This window comes from Leucoraja erinacea, chromosome 3, assembly GCF_028641065.1.
Source record: "Leucoraja erinacea ecotype New England chromosome 3, Leri_hhj_1, whole genome shotgun sequence".
Taxonomy (NCBI): Eukaryota; Metazoa; Chordata; class Chondrichthyes; order Rajiformes; family Rajidae; genus Leucoraja; species Leucoraja erinaceus.
Genome location: NC_073379.1, coordinates 24,198,775 through 24,220,364, shown reverse-complemented (window position 1 = coordinate 24,220,364; position 21,590 = coordinate 24,198,775). Strand labels below are relative to the sequence as shown.

General features: G+C 45.1%; 1 protein-coding gene across 3 annotated transcripts in view; it reads left to right on the top strand.

Moving 5' to 3' along the window:
- The window catches only part of LOC129695394 (probable ATP-dependent RNA helicase DDX60), a 139,440-nt gene that overhangs the window by 101,850 nt on the left and 16,000 nt on the right, over positions 1–21,590 (top strand). For all 3 annotated transcript variants that reach the window (XR_008723153.1, XM_055632303.1, XM_055632302.1), the window contains exons 29-31: positions 3,679–3,879; positions 6,669–6,773; positions 9,763–9,904. Coding sequence is in view for 2 of the 3 variants with exons in the window: in XM_055632303.1 (XP_055488278.1) it covers positions 3,679–3,879; positions 6,669–6,773; positions 9,763–9,904 (448 nt within the window). In the remaining variant the exon portion in view is untranslated. The remainder of the gene's footprint in view (positions 1–3,678; positions 3,880–6,668; positions 6,774–9,762; positions 9,905–21,590) is intronic.

Below are 21,590 nucleotides of genomic sequence, written 5' to 3'. Positions count from 1 at the left end.
AACTTTAATAAAAAACAAAATAATAAGTATGCTCCAGTAGATAATAAGAAACTTGCCCCATGGCAGAGTTGTATAAAACTAGGGAACAGAAGATTGGGATATGGTTGAGAAGGTTATAGGGGATAGTTTTAGTTAGTTTAGTTTATTGTCACCTGTACAGAGGTACTGTGCATAGTTTTTATTGCGTGCTAACCGGTCAGCGGAAAGACAATATATGATTATAATCGAGCCATCCACAGTGTACAGATACATGATAAAGGGAATAACGTTTAGTGCAAGATAAAGTCCAGTAAAGTCCAATTAAAGATAGTCCAAGGGTCTCCGATGAGGTAGATCATAGCTCGGGACTGCTCTCTACTTGGTGATAGGATGGTTCAGTTGCCTGATAACAGCTGGGAAGAAACTATCCCTGAATCTGGATATTGTGACTGGATCTGAGGGAGAATTATTTTCTTTTGGTTGGTGCGTGGAATGTGGAACACACTTCCTGGGCCGGTGACAGAGGCGGATGCTCTCATGTCATACAAGAGGTATCTGGAAATCACTAAGGCACAGTAGGCTTGTAAATGAGGTTAATATAGATGAGTGCTTCATGGTTGGCATGGACATGGTATTAGTTTATTACTGTCACGTGTACCGAGGGACAGTGACGATCTTTGTCTGCCTGCTATCTAGTTAAATCATACTAGACGAGTACAATCAAGCCATACACAGGTGCAACAGGTAGTGCAAAGAAAAAAATAACCAGGGTGCAGAATATAGTCTTAAAGCTTTACAGTGTTGCAGCTGGAGAGAAAGTGCAGTGAAAAAAGTGCAAGAGCCACAATAAAGAAGGTTGAGAGATTGGGACTGGAATCTGGCGGTGCGTGCTTTCAAGATTTTGTACCTCCTGCCCTACGGGAGAGCGGAGAAGCGGGAGAGGCTCGGGTGTGCGTGTCCTAGATTATGTTGGTTGCTTTTCCGAGGCAGCATGAAGTGTTGATGGAGACTGGTGAGGCCAAGGCTGTATAACTCTAAAGGGCCTGTCCCACTTAGGCAATTTTTTCGGCGACTGCCAGCCACAGTCGCAGTCATAGCAGGTCGCCAAGAAACCGACGACTGGACCCCCCCCCCACGACAATGTCTACGCTACCTACCACCTAGTCGAAGTCAAGCTAGGGCAAGCTGTCGACAACCGGCGACCCATTGGGATGTCCACCTACGACCACACATACGACAACCTATGACCACACAGGCGACAACCGAAGTCAACCAACGTCCACCCACAACAAGCTACGACTCAGTCGAAGACAACTGGAGACAATTCAGTCGCCGGTACATGTCACCGGTTGACGTAGGTAGTTGCCAATGGAATTCACCAGTTAGCACCCGGCGACAACCAACAATACCTGGTGACAACCTGCCTCATCCTGGCGACAACCGGCGACACCACCTACAACAGGAGAAGACAAGTTGCGACAAGCTGCGACAAGCCCACAGTCGCCGAAATGTTTTGAACATTTCAAAATCCAGCGGCGACCAGAAAAACGTTACGACTCTTTTAGGCGACTTGAGGAGATTACTCGCGACCATACAGGCAACACCCAGGCGACCATGTGGCAACAGCCTAATCGCCTGTGGTCACCGTAAAAAATCGCCTAAGTGGGACAGGGGTTTACAGTTACAGAGAAATTGCAGATTTTAAGAAAGTGCGAGGCGCGCATTGTCGTAGGTTGTAAGAGCTTCACAATTTGCAACTCTTCAATCCGTTTGCCTCATAATTTCAGCTTTAACCTCAGGAGCTTTTCCAATCATCTGTCTTTAAAAACCCCCCTTGCCTGTGTACATCTATTACCTGCCGCGCTTTGTGCTGCCTCCTCCCCCCCCCCCCCCCCCCCCCCCCCCCCAAAAGTCAGTCTGAAGAAAGGTTCCAAACCAAAACTCCACCTATCCATGTTCTCCAGAGATTAGTTTAGAGATTTAGAGCAGAAACAGGCCCTTCAGCCCACCGAGTCCGCACCGACCAACGATCCCCGCACATTGACACTACGCTACACACACTAGGGACAATTTAATATTCATACCAAGCCAATTAACCTACAAACCTGTACGTATTTGTCGTGTGGGAGGAAACCGAAGATCTCTGAGAAAATCCACGCAGGTCACGGGAGAACAAGCAAACTCCACATAGACAAGTATCTGTAATCAGGATCGAATCCGGGTCTCTGGTGCTGTAAGGCAGTAGCTCTACCGCTACACTACTGTACTGCCCAATACTACCTGACCCATTATGTTACTCAAGCACTTTGTGTCCTTTCTTCCCAACAACCATCAGCCACTTCCACACTGCTCAACACTTAATAAACTTCGAGTTATGGACTGTCCTGATCCACAGGGATTTGAGCTTTTTTGGACTAGTATTGGGGTAACCAGCGTGGAAACGGGACCTTCAGCCAACCAATTCTGCGCTGACCAGCGATCACCCATTTACACTATTTCTACTCTACACACTAAGGTCAATTAACCTACAAACCTGCACGTCTTTAGAACGTGGGGGGAATCCTGAGCACCCGGAGAAAACCCATGCGGTCACAGAGAGAGCGTGCAATCTCCATGCAGACAGCACCCCTAGTCAGGGTCGAACCCGGGTCTCTGGTGCTGTGAGGCAGCAACTCTACCGCTGCATCACTGTTGAGTATTTTGTTTATTATATAATATCTACGAGTACTGTGTTTACAGGCCTGATATGCTACTGCGGCTAAGAATGTCATTGTTCCTTTGTTCTACTGTCAGTACACGTGACAATTAACCACACTTGACTCTTGACCCCTTTGAGTAATTTCCCGCTACCCAACGTAGTAATGCGCATGGCTTCTCTGATTCTGTTCTGTTGCCCCCCCCCCCCCCCCCCCTCCTCCCCCCCCCCCCCCCCCCCCCCCCCCAGTGCTCAACGTGACACCCAAAGGGTGCAGGACTCCCAAAAAGTTAATTTGCGAGTCGAATCAGTAGTAAGGAAGGCAGATTCAATGCTAGCATTTATGTAAAGAGGAATGGAATACAAAAACAGAGACGTAATGCTGAGGCTCTATAAGGCACAGGTCAGGCTGCATTCGGAGTACTGTGAGCAAAGTTGGGCCCCATACCTGAGGAAGGATTTGTTGGCTCTGGAGAGGATCCAGAGGAGGTTTACAAGAATGATCCCAGGAATGAATGAGTTAGCATATGATGAGCGTTTGACTGCACTGGGCCTCTACTCGCTGGAGTTTAGATGGTTGAGGGGGGACCTCATTGAAACTTACAGAATAATGAAAGGCAGAGATATAGTGGATGTGGAGAGGATGTTTCCACTGGTGGGAGAGTATAGGACCAGGGGTCATAGCCTCAGAATTAAAGGGTGCTCTTTTAGAAAGGAGGCGAGGAGAAACTTCTTTAGTCAGAGGGTAGTTAATCTGTGGAACTCATTTGCCACCGAGGGCTGTGGAGGCCAAGTTAGTGAATATTTTTAAGGCAGAGATAGACAGATTCTCGATTACAACGGGTGTCAAGGGTTATTGGGAGAAGGCAGGAAAATGGGATTTGGAGGCAGAGGTCAGCCATGATTGAATGGCGGAATAGACTCAATGGGCCAAATGGCCTAATTCTACTCCTATAACATGTGAACCGTGGGCACAGAGGTGACCGTGTTCTTTTGATGCACAGATGGCGGGAAGAGCAGGTCGTCGAGGGATGGACAATGTAGGAAGCGTGATGTTCCACAATGTGCCGTTATCCAAGGTGAAGAGGCTGATGAAGGCCAATGTTCCCCAGCTGAGGGGCCAGTTCCCCGTGACTATAACCTTCATCCTCCGCCTCATGCTGCTGGCTGCCAAATCTAGCGACAAGACGGATGCCAAAGCCAAGGTATTGTGGCGGTAGCTTTCCCTCCCTGCACCTTATCCTCCTTTCCAGCGAATATTCACATTAAGACTTGTTCACCCCTGCGCTCAATGAATTTGACATACCTCAACCTGCAGAAGATCTGAGTACGGTCCCATCAAAGTGACCTATCCATGTTCTCCAGATATGCTGCAAGACACACTGAGTTACTCCAGCACTTTGTGTCTTTATTTTACCTCAACCTTAACTTTGTTTATGCATCTATACATACCTAAAAGTCTGAGTTTATTATCTTCGGGTTTGGCGGTCTTTCTATTTGCGCAAAAACAGTTCGCGATAGCGCTGCAATTTTTTGCCAGTTCACTCACCGTTCTCCTGCGCTGCGAATGCACCAAGTTTTGTTCCGATCAGTTGAATGTTGTAAAAGTTAGCGAGGTTTAAAAATCTTAAAAACCGCGCGTGCACAGATCGAACTCGTCTCCTGCCAGTCGGAGTCGCATGGATTAGTCTCTTCCCCGTCACTCCCCGGAACGGTCCGCCCCTTCCTGCACCATTTACTGGAGTGAGGGTGTCCGGTGGAGGTTTCCAGCTGGACTTTCGGAGGGACCGGAAGCAACCCAGTCCCAAGCAGCCTAGCCCAGCCCCACCCCAAGCAGCACCCCTGCCCCAAGCAGCAGCCCAGCGTGGGAGACCCAGCCCAGCCCGGAGTCGGAGATGTCGCCAAATGGAAAACCAGAGATTCTGATCAGGGCGGAGAACAACCAGCGCCCAGCGCCCGCTGTGAGTCCCCATCACACCGCCAATTCCAGCCATTACCCCACTGGTTCCCCTCACTGGGTCCTCCCCTCCTCCGCCGTGATGCCCCCCTCTCCCCCATCTTTTCTCCAAGTTCACTCCCCCTTCCCCCGCAAACTCCCCCCCCCCCACAACACCCCCTCCCCCCCCACAACACCACCTTCCCCACAACACCCCCTCCCCACCACAACCCCTCCCCCACAACACCCCCTTCCCCACAACCCCCCGCCCTCGCAGCCCCCCCCCCCCACAACCTCCCCTGCACCCAGAACCACCCCATTCCCCAGAACTTCCCACGACGCCCCCCCATCCCCACGAGCCCCTCCCCGTCCCCACAACCCGCTCCCCACAACACCTCGCTACCACAACCGCCCTCCGTCCCCACAACCCCCCCCCCCACCCCCACAACCAAACCCCCTGCTCTCACACCCCTCCCCCCCCCCCCAACTCCGCCGCCGCCCGCACACCCCCCCCACAAATACACAACCCCCACACATACACATATACCTCCGCCCATACACATGCCCCTCCCACACACACAACCTCCCCCACACACCCCCCTCAGCACACCCCCTTCCAGCACACCCCCACACCACCCTCTCCCCCCCTCCTACAACTCCCCGTCCACACACACCCTCTCCCCCCCCCCCCACCCCCCCCCCACCCCCTACCCCCCCCCCCCTTCCCCCCCGCCACACCCACTTTCCTCCCTTCCCCTCCCGCACATGAAGAGGAAGGGGAGTGTGTGCTCGGGGATGAGGGAAAATTAGCCGCGCCTGCGCAGTTGGGGGCTATGGGTGAGTGGTGGAATATTGCATTGGGGGAATGGGTTGCATTGGGGGAACGGGTGAGTGGTGGGATATTGCATTGGGGAATGGGTTGAGTTGTGAGACCAGGCCTCCCGTTTGACTGGGACCCAACGGATCCCACTTAATCTAGTCCTTTCTATATCCCATTCCTCCCGTCTTTTTAATAGAGCCAGACCCTTTGACCCAAGTTTCCCACACTAACCAAGATGCCCCATCTACGTTAGTCCCACCTGCCCGTGTTTGGCCCATATACCTCTAAACCTTTCCTATCTATGTTCCTATCCAAATGTATTTTAAACCCACGCGGTTACAGGGAGAATGTGCAAACTCAGACAGCACCAGAGCACAAGATGGAATCCGGGTCTCTGCCGCTGTGAGGCAGCTCTATTGGCTGTGCCACTGTGCCGCTCTGGAATTTTGGAGCCAGGATCTGTATTCTGGGATGACACGTTCAGTGGGATACCTTAGACCAGAATCGAACAGCATGCCAAGAGGAAGAGATATGTAAGAGAATGAAGGAGAGGAGAAGGGCAAACGGAAAGGAGGAGAGGGGATCACAAGTGTGGAGGAATGACGGGTATCCTTCTGGATTGGAAAATGTTAGCAGTAGTAGATTAGGGTGGCATGTTAGCGCAGCGGTAGAGTTTCTGCTTTACTGGGCCATGACCCGGGTTCGATCCTGACTTTGGATGCTGTCTGTATGAAGTTTGTACATCCTCCCTGTGATCTGTGGGTGCTCCGGTTTCCTCCCACACTCCAAAGATGTACAGGTTTGTAGGTTAATTGGCTTCGGTAAAATTGTAAATTGTCCCCAGTGTGTGTAGGATACTGTTAGTGTGCGGGGGTCGCTGGTCAGCGCGGATACAATGGGCTGAAGGCGCTGTATCTCTAAACTAAACTAAACCTAAAGATAAGAGGGGTACAGCAAACCGAGAGGAGGAGAGGGGGTCACAAGTGTGAAGACATAAGGTCATGAGGTCATAAGTGATAGGAGCAGAATTAGGCCACTCGGCCCATCAAGTCTACTCCGCCATTCAATCATGGCTTATCTATCTCTCCCTCCTAATCCCATTCTCCTGACTTCTCCCCGTAACCCCTGACACCCATCAGAGGGGGATCGACTGGATTGGGAAATATTAGCAAGAGATGAAGGCTGTTTCATTGCTGTGATGTTGTCTCGCTGTTTACCGTGTGAAATCTGTTTCACAGGTACTTTCCGTCCTCCGATACTCCCTAATGACCTTCAATCAACCCCAAAAACAGATTATAGTCAAATACTATTTCCTCTTCACTCTGCAGTTCCTTCTCAGAAAGGTAAGATGTCCCTTATTTTGTTTAGTTAAAATCCCAGGGCTATTTCTGGGAATGTCCTTCCATCCGTTCTGGTGTAACTCGGTGGGAAGTGGGCCACAAGAGGTGGTGAATCTCGGGGATTCTCTGCCTCGAGAGTTGTGGACAGAGTGGTAGAGCACAGAGAATGCCCTATGGCCCACCACACCCTTGCCAAACTTTCTGGCCATCAATACAGATCACATTTCATAGTGTTTTGGAGTCATACAACACGGAAACAGACCCTTCAGCACAATTTTCCCATGCTGACTAACACGCCCAACTACACCAGTTCTATCTACCCACGTTTGGCCCAGATCCCCCTTGACCATTGCTATCCATGTATTCCTCCAGATGTCTTGCCTGCACTAATTTTGTATCCTTCTACACTTGTCCCATTAGATGTAGTAATTGTATCTAATTCCACATACTCCTCTGGAGGTGTTCTACATTAACATAGGACTGTACAGTAGGTATGTTACAAAACTTACCTTCAGCGGCTCAGCAGTTCTGTCGCTGCCCGTGTGTGCGACTGGCACCTTTGAGAGGGGGTCGGGTTTAAAATGCGATTTTTCTGCAACCTATTCAAATCATCTCTGTCAGGCTGTTTAGTTGCTAAAGAAAAATCGCTTTGAGTGCCGTTTTATTAAGTTTATTAAAATTAGCGCTGGATCATTTAATTGTTAATTGAGTAAAATTAAAATCATCTTCAAATGCCGACAACGGGACGGATCTAACGTAGGGACAAGGCAAGTTATGCCGTCTATTTTTTCATATAAACTTGCTTCTTAGGATACCTTTAATCAAAATTTCACGTTGCGAAAATGTCATTATGTAAATATACGAACCGGCAGTATTTTTCTTGCCGATATGGGGTTAAATTCACTGCAACCGCAACGTTCCAAACCAGCGCGTTCCATAAAATCCCACTAGCAAGATGATTTAAATGCCCATTAATTTACAGGAATTAAACACTAAATTCCTTCCATTTGGCCTATGAATTCATGACAATGAGATTTAAAAATCATGTTATATTGTGAATTCTTGTGTGAATGTTATTTGGACACTTAAGCTTTTTAAAAATGTTAACCTTTTCTTAAGAAATGGATAGATGTTTAGATTTAGTAATTGAATTTTGTAATTAGCTACAATTGGGTAGCTAACTAATTATATGCTTTAATTTCAGGTCATCCAAGTACGATTGTTTCATATTTATTTCAGAATGCTTCAATCTATAATAACTGTAATTCATTCAGTTCTCTTAATTTTTAAGAAAGTTATGGGCTTTAGACTGTCCTTGATCACAGCTTTTGAGTTAAGTCAATGGAAAAGCAACAGGGAACAAGATGCTAATTTCCGAGTATGAAAATGGCCATAACTTTTTTAATACTGAAGATATGGAAGTGAATTAGGTGTCAAATTAAACTTCTTTTTGTGTTTTTTCTGATGGGATAAATTGCAGACTTGATTTTTAAAATCTCAAAATGTTGTAATATTGCTATGTACAGCACAGGAACAGGCCCTTCAGCCCACAAAGTCTGTGCCGAACATGATGCCAGATTAAATTAACCTCCTCTACCTGCACATGATCTGTATCCCTCCATTCCCTCAATATTCATGTGCCTATCTAAAAGCCTGATAAACTTCACTATCATATCCGCTCTCCACCACCCCTGACAGCATCCATCAACCTCTGTGTAAAATAAAAATGTTACCCTGAACATCGCCTTTAAACGTTTCCCCTCTCACCATAAAGCTTTGCTCTCAAGTCTTTGAATGGGAGAAAGGTTCTGACCGTCTACCCTATCTATGCCTCTCATAATTTTATATATTTGTATCAAGTATCTCTTCAGTCTCCGATGATACAGAGAACACAACCCAACCTGTCCTTATAGCTAATACCATCTAATCCTGGCATATAGAGTATTTTGTCTGAAGAGACTTCAGACAAAATGTCACCTATTCCTGGAACACCTAGAACAGTGCAGCACAAGAACAGGCCCTTAGGCCCTCAATGTCTGTGCCAAACATAATGCCAAGATAAACTAATGTCATCTGCCTGCAAGTGATGCATTTCCCTCCACACCTTGCATATCCATGTTCCTACCTAAAATCCTCTTAAGTAGTTGCTTTACTGAACAGCCAAAAATCTGTAGCCTCCCTTAGATTTGGTATTGTGTTGGTTCACATGCTTGATCAATGGTGCTTTATCATTAATGTTTTATTATTATTAATGTTTAGTGTTTTCTGAGACATTCGTAACTGTCGCTGTATGTCATGTTGTTACTTGTGGGCGGAGCACCAAGGCAAATTCCTTGTATGTGAATACTTGGCTAAATGTTTCTTAAGCATTGCGATAGTCCCTGCTTCAACTTCCTCCTCTGGCAGCTTGTTCCACACACCCACCCCCCCTTTGTGTGAAAAAGTTGCCCCTCAGGTTCCTATTAAATCTTTTACCCCTCACCTTAAACCTATGTCCTCTGGTTCTTGATTCACCTACTCTGGACAAGAGATTATGTGGGTCTACCCAATCTATTCTTCTCATGATTTTGTACACCGCTATAAGATCACCCCTCATCCTCCTGCACTCCAAGGAATAGAGTCCTAGCCTGCTTAACCTCTCCCTAGAGCTCAGGCACTTGAGTCCTGGCAACATCCTCGTAAATCTTCTCTGCACCCTTTCCAGCACGAACATTGGCCTTTGAATCCAGACTTGGACATTTATACCCTGGGGAAAAAAAGGTTTATAGTGTCATTGAGCCACAGAGTGATATAGTGTGGAAACAGGCCCTTCGACCCAACCTGCCCACATCGGCCAACATGTCCCAGCTACACTAGTCCCACCTGCTTGCGTTTGGTCCATATCTCTCCAAAAAAGTCCTATCCATGCTCCTGTCTAATTGTTTCATAAATTTAGTTTAGTTGCGGGAAAGGTTTAAGTGAAGTGATTGGATGTGCTGATGGATTGTTTCAGTGTTTCCTGGACCGAGAATGTCAGCCTCAGGGCTTTGCGGGCCTGGTGATGCACCTCCACTACCATGAACCCGCCAACTTTGTCCTCATCCACTTCCTGATGCAAGGCCTCCTGCACCAAGTCTGCCGTCCCACGAAGAAATGTGAGTTCACATCCATCTGAGAAGTGCTGGCGTTGGAGAAGGTCCAGCAGAGGTTTACGAGAACGATCCAGGGGATGGTTGGGTTGACGCATGAGTAACAGTTGGCGGCACTGGGCCTGTACTCGCTAGAGTATACAGGGATGAAGGGGGACCTCATTGAAACCTGCCGAATAGTGAAAGGCGTGGATAGTTAGCATGCAACAAAAACTTTTCACTGTGCCTCAGAATAAAAGAACATATCTTTAGAAAGGAGATGACAGTAGACAATAAACAATAGGTGCAGGAGTATGCCATTCGGCCCTTCAATGTGATCATGGCTGATCATCCACAATCAGTACCCCGTTCCTGCCTTCTCCCCATATCCCTTAACTCCGCTATCTTCAAGAGCCCTATCTAGCTCTCTCTTGAAAGTATCCAGAGAACCGGCCTTCACCGTCCTCTGAGGCAGAGAATTCCACAGACTCACAACTCTCTGTTTGAAAAGGTGTTTCCTCATCTCTGTTCTAAATGGCTTACCCCTTATTCTTAAACTGTTGACCCTGGTTCTGGACTCCCCCAACATCAGGAAGATAATGTTAGATTTCTTTAGCAGGAGGGTGGTGAATCTGTGGAATTAATTGCCACAGAATGATGTGGAGGCCGTCAATTGATATTTTTAAGGTGGAGATTGACAGATTTTTGACAAATGTAGACACAGCAATTGCAGATAGGTTTTTTTTTTGTTTTTGTTTATGTTTTATTAGAAGCAAATGTACAAATATAGAACCAACGGCATATGAAATAATAGTTATTGTACAGCTTCAATTTTAACTTTTAGCTATAGTTGGAAGACAATAAAGAAGAATAAAGAATAAAGCAAGAAAGAGAAAAAGTGAGATGTGCAAAGATAGATCCCCTAGACTACCAAAGTGGTTAATAAATGCAAGAAAGAAGAGAGGAATAGAAAAAAATAAAATAAAACGACAAAAAGAGAAAGAAAGAAAAAAGTGGTGATATACCTGCCTCATATCCCTCCCCACCCACCTCACCCAAGCCGTAATTAGATTCAAATCCAAAGTTGTGTTGTGCCATATTATCCTTGTAATAAATCGATGAATGGTGTCCATGTCTTCGAAAAATGATCTGGTTTTTCTGCCAAGACAAGTCTAATATTTTCAAGATGTAGCGTCTCGGACATGTTTATAATCCACTTCTTAAGAACTTAACATACTGATGTATGTTTCCAAAATATGAGTATTAGTATTTTCGCCGTTATCAGGCCATAATTAAGGAAACGTCTTTGAAATAATGATAACACAGAGCAGGCTTCTGATGTATCTAGAATGATCAATTCTGTATCGGGATCCAATTTTATTTTTAGTGTTTTTGAAAAAATTTCAAAAATTCCTCTCCAGAAATTATGTAAGTTTATACAAGAGACAAAGGAATGGGTTATAGTTGCTTCCTGAAGAAGACATTTATCACAAATAGGAGATACATTTGGAAAGATCTTATTCAGTTTAGACTTTGAATAATAGAGTCTGAGCAGTATTTTAAATTGAATTAACAAATGCCTAACATTAATCGAACCATTGTGTATATATAGAAGGTTTTCCACCCATCTGTTTTTTAGACTATTAGGCCGAGTTCATCTTCCCAAGCTCTTTTAATTACTTCTGGCGATGGGATTTCTATATTTAAAAGGGTGTTATACAGATATGATTTTAACTTGTTTGACTCCGAGTATCTATTCATACATTTGTCTAGTATGTCTGGCAACAAATATGGTAGTCTTGGGTATATGATTTCAGATAGTCTCGAATTTGAATATATCTGAAATATTGACTACCTTTCAGATGATATTTCGACTGTAATTCTTGAAATGAGAGAAGAGTTCCCATCTCATAAAGTTCTCCGAGTTTTTTGATTCCTAATCTTTCCCAATGTGTGAACGTTTTGTCTAAAATAGATGGCTTGAACGAAGGATTGTTGGCAATTGGTGAGAGAAGAGATAAATTTTTCAGTTTAAGGGTTGACTTCACTTGTCTCAAGATTCGTAAGGTACTGTGGATAATCGGATTTTTCTCATATAGTGTTTTCCTCAAATTTATTGGAGAATCCCGCCAATATTAAAAGGCGAACAATCCTCTCTCCATTATTAACCATTTTACATGTTGCCATGTATTGTCCAACCAATAGATTAAGTTTTTAATATTCGTTGCCCAATAATAGTATAAGAAATTGGGGAGAGCCAGTCCACCAATTTATTTTTGTTTACATAGATGCCATTTATGAATTCTATGTGTTTTATAATCCCAAATAAAGTTTGTGATCAGAGAATCGTTTTTTTTCTTTTAATTTAGGAAGGTATATCAGTATTGATTGAAATAAGTACAGGATTTGTAAGTAAATGTGGGAGAAAGATCCTCTTTATGGCATTTATTCTGCCTATGAGAGACATCGGAAGTGTTTTCCAAAATTGAGTAAGAGCATTTAATCTAGTAACTAAAGGAGGAAAGTTTGCGTTAAATAGAGAAGTGTATTTTCTGGTTACATGAACACCAAGATATTTGAATTTTTCCGTAGCAATTCTGAAGGAATTTTAGAAGGTGTGTCGGCTCTTGAGGTTTTATTGACATAATTTCACTTTTGTTCCAATTTATTCTATATCCTGAAAAGGAACCAAATTCCTCTATAAGATTTAATATACTTAGAATGCTAAAACCCCTGTCTCAAGGTGCGAGTCGATCCACGAGTGACCCCGAGTTTAAAACAAATTAAACTCATGGTAATCACATACAATTAACGTAGCGGGGACGTCGGAACTTGTGGACGAAATTTTAGCGACTTGTGGCGCTAACGGCAGGTACCCGGGAAACCTGTTACCTCTTGAAAAATTTTAAACATGTTTAAAGATTTCCATGAGTCAAATTTACTCTTGAAATTAAAATTTGAAACATTTAAACTTGTTGTAAGAACGTAGTGGCCCGTGAGTTTACCGTAGTGACACTTGAGTCTATCGTGGGTTTGGCCTGAGTGCCAGGTGAAATGTTGAAGATTAGTCAGATCTTAATGGAAGATGAATGGATGGACGGATGGATGGATGGATGGATAGGGGTATTAACTTGGATACTTTTGATGGGAGAGAGCAGCCGATGAAGCTGAAGGTGCAGAGCGAAGATGGGGGCTCAAGCATTGATGGGAAGGGTTAACACCGGGCGGGACGCGTGAAAAGTGACCATACTGAGGGAATTCCCACGTATATGAAGCAGAGAGAAACGTGAGTTCTACATAGATTATGTTTGAGCCAGCGAGGAGACATTTCTTCAGATAATGATTTTACAATGTGAGGTGACATTATAAGCCATGGGATATAGATACAAAATGCTGGAGTAACTCAGCGGGGCAGACAGCATCTCTGGAGAAAAGGAATTGGTGACGTTTCGGGTCGAGACCCTTCTTCAGACTGGTTTTGTGCTGTGCTGTGCTATTGCTGTATCTCTGAAGAGAGGTAATGGATCTCGACCCGAAACGTCACCCATTCCTTTTCTCTCCAGAGATGCTGCATGTCCCGCTGAGTTACTCCAGCATTCTGTGTCCATCTTCAGTGCGAGGAAACGTGCGTGCCCTTTGCAAGTTTTCGCTCTCGAACGCAGATAGCAGCGGATTATCAGGGCTCGAAATTAATGGTTGCCCGGGTACCACTGACCACTCAAAGTGCCGCTGGGCAACCTAAACGGCGAGTCATTTAGCCCGGCTTGGCAACTTGGTTTATACCGAAGATATACCGTGGGAAAGATGCTAAGTGTGGCGTGTCGGAGGGTCGGAGCGAATGACGGGCCCCGCACAGCAGCAGCAGCGGCTCCATCTCCTCCTACTCCCGCACCCCGCCCAGCCTGATAACGCTATAGGATCGTTGCTGATAGCGGCCGCTGCTGCCTCTCTGCCAACGGCGCTTTCAAAACAAAGCCTTGAAGGAGGGAGGTGTAGGTCAGAGGCACAAGTTTGGGGGGGGAGGGCTGAGGATAGAGCACGGTGATTGGAGGAGGGAGACGTGTCAAAACACTCTCGGCAGCCCTGCACCGCAGCCAGGATCAAAGATCCTATAGCGCTATAGGATCTTTGGGCAGGATCGATCCCGGTCTCCGGTGCTGCAATTGCTGCCGAACCACCACTGGACCATCCCCGTCCCCACCCCAGAGCGTCTCCATGCCCGAGGGTGGCCAGAGGCATCGGGAGTCAAATGGGAGCGGTGCCCCCAGGCCCAGTGCAGTGAAGCAGCGCTGCTCAACTCTGCCTGTCCCTGTCTGGATTGAGACAGTGCTGTAGGCGAGACAGGCAGAGTTGAGATGCATTTAGCGCTGGATTTAGCTGAAATTACCGTTCACAGAAGCCTCCGAAGCCTCGCGTGTGTGTGTGTGTGAGTGTGCGCATGCGCGCGCAGCCGCCAAGATATTCTGTCCCCCAGTCCCCTCCATATTTTTATAGTGATCTGAGTGATGATGCCGGTGTTGTCCAAGGAGTGCTGACCTTCCTTCCCACTTCCTCTGCCCCTTCCTCTCTCTCTCTCTCTTGTACGCCCCCTCCACTACCCTTATCCTGAGACCCCTCCTCCATCCCGCACTGATCCCCATTCCTGCCTCTATTCAGTCCTCACTGCCATCCCCTGTGCTCCCCTCCTCATCTACCCCCCCCCCCCCAATTCATCCTGTACTGACCCTTCTTCCCATTCATCCTGTACTGACCCCTCTTCCCATCCATCCGGCACTGCTCAGCCCCTTCATCCTGCACTGCTCCCCCCATCCATCCCACACAGATCCCCCCCATTCAACCCACTGTCATCCCCCACGCTCTCCCCTCACAATTTTACCTACTCCAACCAACACGCACTAATTCTCCTGCCTCATTCCACCCATTTCGCACCAGTTGCCTTCTCAACATAAAAATGGATTAATGAAATTGTGAACACGTGAAACATTAAAACCGCAGTGTTCGATTGTCACTGCTGCCGTTGACACATTATTACAGAATTCATTTTAACAGCAAATCAATGCTCTTAATATGGAGTATCAGTACTGTAGTTATTTAATGAGCAACATTCACAACTATACGTTGGATTTATCCAGGTTTTGCTTCTACAGTCGATCATATACATCACAAATTTGGTCAGGAGATATTTCAATTGAAATTTTTACGTTAATTCTGGTGGGAATGATGGAAAAAGCGTTTGTCAACATTTTTTTTAATTTGTTGCTTACAAACTGGGTATCTTCATTGCTGTTCACGACACATTCATCTAATCTGAATGTCCGGTAATGTGGCATCTTGACACCTTTAAATATATTACCAAAAGAACATTTGCTGCAGTTATGTCCTTTGGCCATCTCTTGTTAGTTAGTGTAATGTTTAACCTGTCAGATGGGTATAGTCAGTTTTGTCAGCTATTATCATAAAATGCCTATAGAAATTTCCTTGCAACCTATATATTTTGTTGTGGATAAATTATGTGGGAAGTGAGGGTGTTTCTGTAACAATACCAATAACAACCCATGCTATGGCCATGTCATGATAATTTTCGCTCCTTCACAGAAAACATGCTTGCAACAATCTGTAGTGTGCATGTTTAAGCATATATGTTACCATGGTCCAGGATTTAATGACACAGGTTGATCATACGCTGAATAATCCAACCACATTTTAGTTTGGAAGTGGAAAGAAATAATAAAAATTGCATTAATTGCAATGTGTAAAAAGAGATACTTTATTATAATGTTGTTGCATGTCATTGTGGGATATATCATGTCTTGATTGGTGAATATGTTTAGTTTGTGACTTTATTTGAAGCAGAAATAATGTGTGAATGCTTCATTGACCATAATTCCGACTGGTAACTAAACACTTCGTCCGAGCTCATTATTGCACGCGTCATGCAAGCCATCTTAAATGACCACCTAAACTGTCATTTGGCAACCTAAAAAGCTGCCGAGGTTGCCCGGTTGGCAACAGGGAAAAAAAGTTAAGCGAGAGCCCTGATTATTAGGGGAAGAAATCGCGTTCATGCCCCACGACGTGTTTAGCCACCTGCCCCCGCTACTCAAGGAGCTTGTGCTGAGCAGTAACCAGCTGCGGAGCTCCAACTGGGGCAGGCTTTACCTGCTAGGCTGGTTGGAGCTGTTGGACCTCGGTAGCAACCTGTTGACTACGATGCCTCTCATCCTGTCCAACTGCACCCAGACCCTGCGCATCTTCAACCTCACCCGCAACCAGATCTCCAAGCTAACCAAGGACTTCTTGCGGGACATGACCTCCCTGCAGTACCTGGATCTCAGCTACAACAACCTGAAGACCATCCAGGCCTCCAGTTTCCCGGACAGCCCCATCAAACACCTTCGGGAGCTGCGACTATGCGGCAACCACTTTCTCTGCACCTGCGACGCCAGGTGGTTTGTGTGTTGGATCAATCGGACCATGGTCTACATCCCTCGCCTGGTCACCGATGTCACCTGTACCTCCCCCAAAGCCCACCGCGGCCACGGCATCGTCATGGTGGACCTGCACTCCTGCAAGTTTTTGGAGTGTGCTCCTCTATTTGATACTTAAAACAGGCCTTCATTCACGGTAGTGCAGCTGCCTGACAGTGAATGCAGCGTTGGAGGCCCGGGTTAGATCCCGACTACGGGTGCAGTCTGTACTGAGTTTGTAAGTTCTCCCCGTGATGTGCGTGGGTTTTCTCCTAGATCCTCCCACACTCCAAAGACGTACAGGTTTGTAGGTTAATTGGTTTGGTGGATGTAAAAATGTCGATAGTGGGTGTAGGATGGTGTTAGTGTGCGGGGATCGCTGGCCGGCGCGGACCCAGTGGTCCGAAGGGCCTGTTTCCTCTCTGCATCTCTAAACTAAACTAACAGGGGAGAACACTGGACCTTCTTAGTCAGTTTATTATTTTACACTTATAAACATTACACAGATCACGAAGTGTGAAATAAAGCGGACAAGCCGAGGTCATGCAAGAAACGGAGGAAAACGGGAGACGATTTTATTCAGCAACTCTGTTCTGGCAGAACATCTATCCTGTGTTAAGAAACCTAACTTTCAGGGGATTTAAATCTTGAGTTCAACTTCTACCTGAATTTTATCGATTTACAAAAGCTTTGAAGTTCTCCCTGCAGTCTGTTTCTTAAACACCTTTACGATTTGTACTTTTTTTGACAGCCAAGTACTTTAAATGCCATTTATTGCATTGTAGCAATGATAGGCAACAATTTGATAAAGTGGTTAATTACATGACAAGAGAAGCATGCAGCTACATAAGAGACACGGAGAAGCTGATCATCGGGGCAGGTCTGTCCATGGTCATGGGAGACTTTTGGTAGTAAAAAAAAACTGCATGACATTTTTATCCATGTGATGATTTTTCCACACAGCATTGTTGGCTCAAGAGTAACTCGGGAGAGGAACTTGGTACATCACAGAAATGAGAAGTAAACGGCAAACTTAGACATTCACGTGGGGAATTCGTTTAAACTCGTGAACATAAACTTGGAATCTCGTAGACAACCACGAGTTTGATATTTTCTTTTCTCGGGATCACTCGTGGGTGGACTCGCACCGTGAGACAGGGGCTTAACTTGGGAATTGGTGATATAGAGTAATAAATCATCTGCATATAATGATATTTTATTATTGGAGTATTTAGTGTTATAGCCGTGAATATTCGGATGTACTCTTATACTTTCCGCCAAAGGTTCAATCTCAAGGTCAAATAACAGGGGTGATAATGCACATCCCTGTCTATTGCCCCTGGATAACTGAAATTTAGGTGAGAGTATATGATAGGTCAGCATTCTGGCAGTCGGCTTATCATATAGCAGTTTTATCCATGAAATAAAATGTTCTCCCAACTGGAATTTTTGTAATACTGTAAAAAGGTATTTCCATTCTACTTGATCAAATGCTTTTTCTGCGTCTAATGAAATAATTGATAAGTCTTCTTTTATCGTTCTATGTGTAGCGGCAGATTTTTCAAATCTTTCAGGAAATTAACTCCCTAGCCACTAATTGGGTGAGACGGGATAAGGGGAATATCTTCGGTATGCATGCAAGCTGCCTCAGAGACCTTCAGAGCTTCTCCTTTCATAAAGCTTCAGCACACAGTCTTTTAATGAATATTTTCTTTATTGTAGATATAAAACAGTAAGATACATCCAAGGTTTTCTGACTTGTTCCGGCAATCTTCCTCGAACTCCAGCTCATTACTTCAGATACTAGAAAACTCCTCGTGTCTCCATGTTTCACATGATATTGATATGTGGCTTGACGTGCTCGACATGTGGCTTGACATGCTCGACATGTGACATGCTCGACATGTGGCTTGACATGTTCGAAGGATTAACCTTCTCCCTCTTCACTCCAAAACAAATCTAACCAACTAAACTACCACGCAAGCAGTTAAGTTGCATAAACACGCCCAAAGACACGTCATAAATCCCACCCACATTATAACGGGCAGTCTAAAATTTAAAGGAACATGCCATCCACAATGACATGCAAAACAGGCCAAATGGCCACTACATACCGGCCCCTAATTGTTCCGAATACATAATGAGGCAATTACCAATAAACATCAAAAAAGTGTCCATAAAGGCTTAACATACATAAAAATCAAAATCAAAAGATCAGGGAATAGAACCCTGTAGCTCCTCGTCGGGAAATCAAACCCCGATCTCCCGCGTGCTAGGCATGGATACTAACCACTATACTAACGAGGAAAAAATAGCATGCACTATATATCTGCAATCACAATTCTTTTATAAAAAGTCCATCTTTTTTTTCATATTTCTTGTCTTTAAATTTACGACACCATCTTATGGTGCGACCTACTTCATGACAAAATGGACAAAACTCGTTCTTTCGGGTCGGCATCCTCTTTGGCACCACCCAACACCTTCTCAGGTATTATATTGGTAGCAAAATTGCTTTTCTTAGGCCCTGTCTTTTGTTTAGTTTTGACATAGGTAGAACCCTTATAAATTGCAAGTGGCTTGGCTTCTTCAATAATCCCGCTGCATGAATCTGACATGTACCGTACTTCTCTTTCTAAAAATTCCACCAGATCTGGTAGTCTGGCTACTTGTTTGCTCTTATCTCGTAATTTACCAGCCCTATCTCTCCATTTTTCTCTCATTCTTCTGGGCAACTTGTTAATGATGATTCTCATATTACTTGAAAGATTAATTTCCTCCATGTAGCCAAGATTTTTCATCGAGGTGCAACATCTTCTCAGAAATATTGCATAATTCACTCAATTTATCCACATCTTCTGGCTTGATTTCTTTCCAAGCATAGGCCCTTTTCAATGTATGCATTCGCAATCCTCTGTTCATCACCAAAACATTCCTTTAGTAATCTTCTCGCCTTAGTATAGCCCTGGTTGCCTGGCTCCATCTGACAACTTTCCACAAGCACCTTCACACTTCCTTTTGTGTACTGCACCAGAAATCGTAAGCGCTCCTTTTCATCCTTAACTTTCGTCTCTAATACCTCTTCTATGGCTCTTATGAAAGTTTCATACCCCAAAGGATCTCCACCATACGTAGGAATTTCAACTGGTGGCAGAATGAGAGAGGTATTTTGTCGAGCTATAATCTCGTTGAATTCAGATTGCTTATTCAATAGTGCCAATAGACCAACCTGATTCCCTTCTCCTTGGTCCATTGGTCCATCTCGAGATGTAGGGATGTACCCATGGTAGCTAGTTTCGGTCTAGCACCCATTTGCTGAGCTGAAGGTTCACTCAACCTATTTAGGTTTTCCAATCCAAGGTATTCTGTGGACTTTGACCGTGGAATCGATTCAACTGCCAATTCACTCTGAGCAGTTTTGGCTCTCTGTCTAGAGCTCATCGTCTTTGACGATCTAGAGCTGCATCTAGACCCTTCACTTTCCAGTATGTCCCTTCTGGCTTTAGCCACCTTCAACTTTGTATCTAATTCCAGTTGTTCCTGACATCGCGCCATCTCTTCTTGCTGTCACTTTATCTGTTGCATCTTCTCTTCTTGCTGTCGGGCCATTTCATCTTGCTGTCGGGCCATCTCATGTTTTTTCTTCATAGCATCCGCTTCTATTGAGAGCGCTGCTAACTCAGCCTTGGCTCCCAAATGAGCAGAAGCCCTCGAAACCGAACTGGCTGAGCTACCAGATTTACGGCCTGATCTTCGTGAAGATACATTTGAGATACTCTCCTGGTTCTATTTCATCACCTTCTTCTTCATGCTTAGTATCTTCAGCTATTAAGCTCGTCACTTGTGACATAATTTCAGATAACCACTTCTCTGCATTTTTCTTGAACCCATTGAATATCTTCTTTGTGTATTCATCCCACTGGGTATGATGGCTGCGTTCTTCCCAAGACAGCACTGAACACAGCAGTACATTCTGTTTCTTGCCAACCTCCTGGTAGAGCTTCCATAGTTGGCTCATATACGATTTCACCTCGATCCCGTTCTGTTCTGATTCCATTAGTTTTTTTCTGTGTATCAATTACTCTGGTAACCTGCAACCATAATTCATTTCTCTCTTTCTCGGTTTCCCTCAGACAGGCAGCAAGTGAAATATCTGTTTCTTCAAGTTGTCTGGGTCCTTCTTCACCACCACCTGGCTCTTCTGGCATAGCTCTGCCCTCATCTTCATCTTTATTCATGATTTAAAAGAGGTCTTGGCAGATTGCCAAGTCTTTAAATTAGTCGAAAAAGTCTCTGCTTCTAAGTGACTTTGTTATTATCAACAATTTCTTCCAAAACTAAAACATACCGATAATGTAGAGAACCTCTCTCTAATTCCAGGTGCAAAATAAATGATGCTAATTCAAATGGAATGCGCTTTATCACCAGAGATTCAAAACAATCCAAGGTCGGTCTGCCTTTCCCAGACACGCTGGAGAAAACAGCTTCTTGAGCTCTGTAACAGAATTCTTTTAATTAAAACCGTGATTTTAATTCAAAAGGTAATAATCGATTCGTACTCACAAATCCAGTGATACGTCTTCAGATACGTTCCGATGCTGATGATAGACCTCAAGGCTCTTCCTGGCCGAGATCTTCTTCAGTTCCACGATTGGAACCAATCTTCTTTGGCTATGCCTCTCCGAGGTCTTAGCCTGGTCATCCTGCTCTGGCTGCGCCTCTCCGAGGTCTCAGCCTTCGCACTTCGATCTTCTGTCCCTATCTCAGGGACTGGTATTTACCCCTGCCGGAGGTTCGCTTCTACTTATCTTCTTCTGTCCCACTCTCTGGGACTGGCAATTACCCCCCTGCCGGAGGTATCCTTCGACTTAATGTAGCGGCAGATGTTTCAAATCTTTCAGGAAATTAACTCCCTAGCCACTAATTGGGTGAGACGGGATAAGGGGAATATCTTCGGTACGCATGCAAGCTGCCTCGGAGACCTTCAGAGCTTCTCCTTTCATAAAGCTTCAGCACACAGTCTTTTAATGAATATTTTCTTTATTGTAGATATAAAACAGTAAGATACAGCCAAGGTTTTCTGACTTGTTCCGGCAATCTTCTTCGAACTCCAGCTCATTACTTCAGATACTAGAAAACTCCTCGTGTCTCCATGTTTCACATGATATTGACATGTGGCTTGACATGCTCGACATGTGGCTCGACATGTGGCTTGACATGCTCGACATGTGGCTTGACATGTTCGA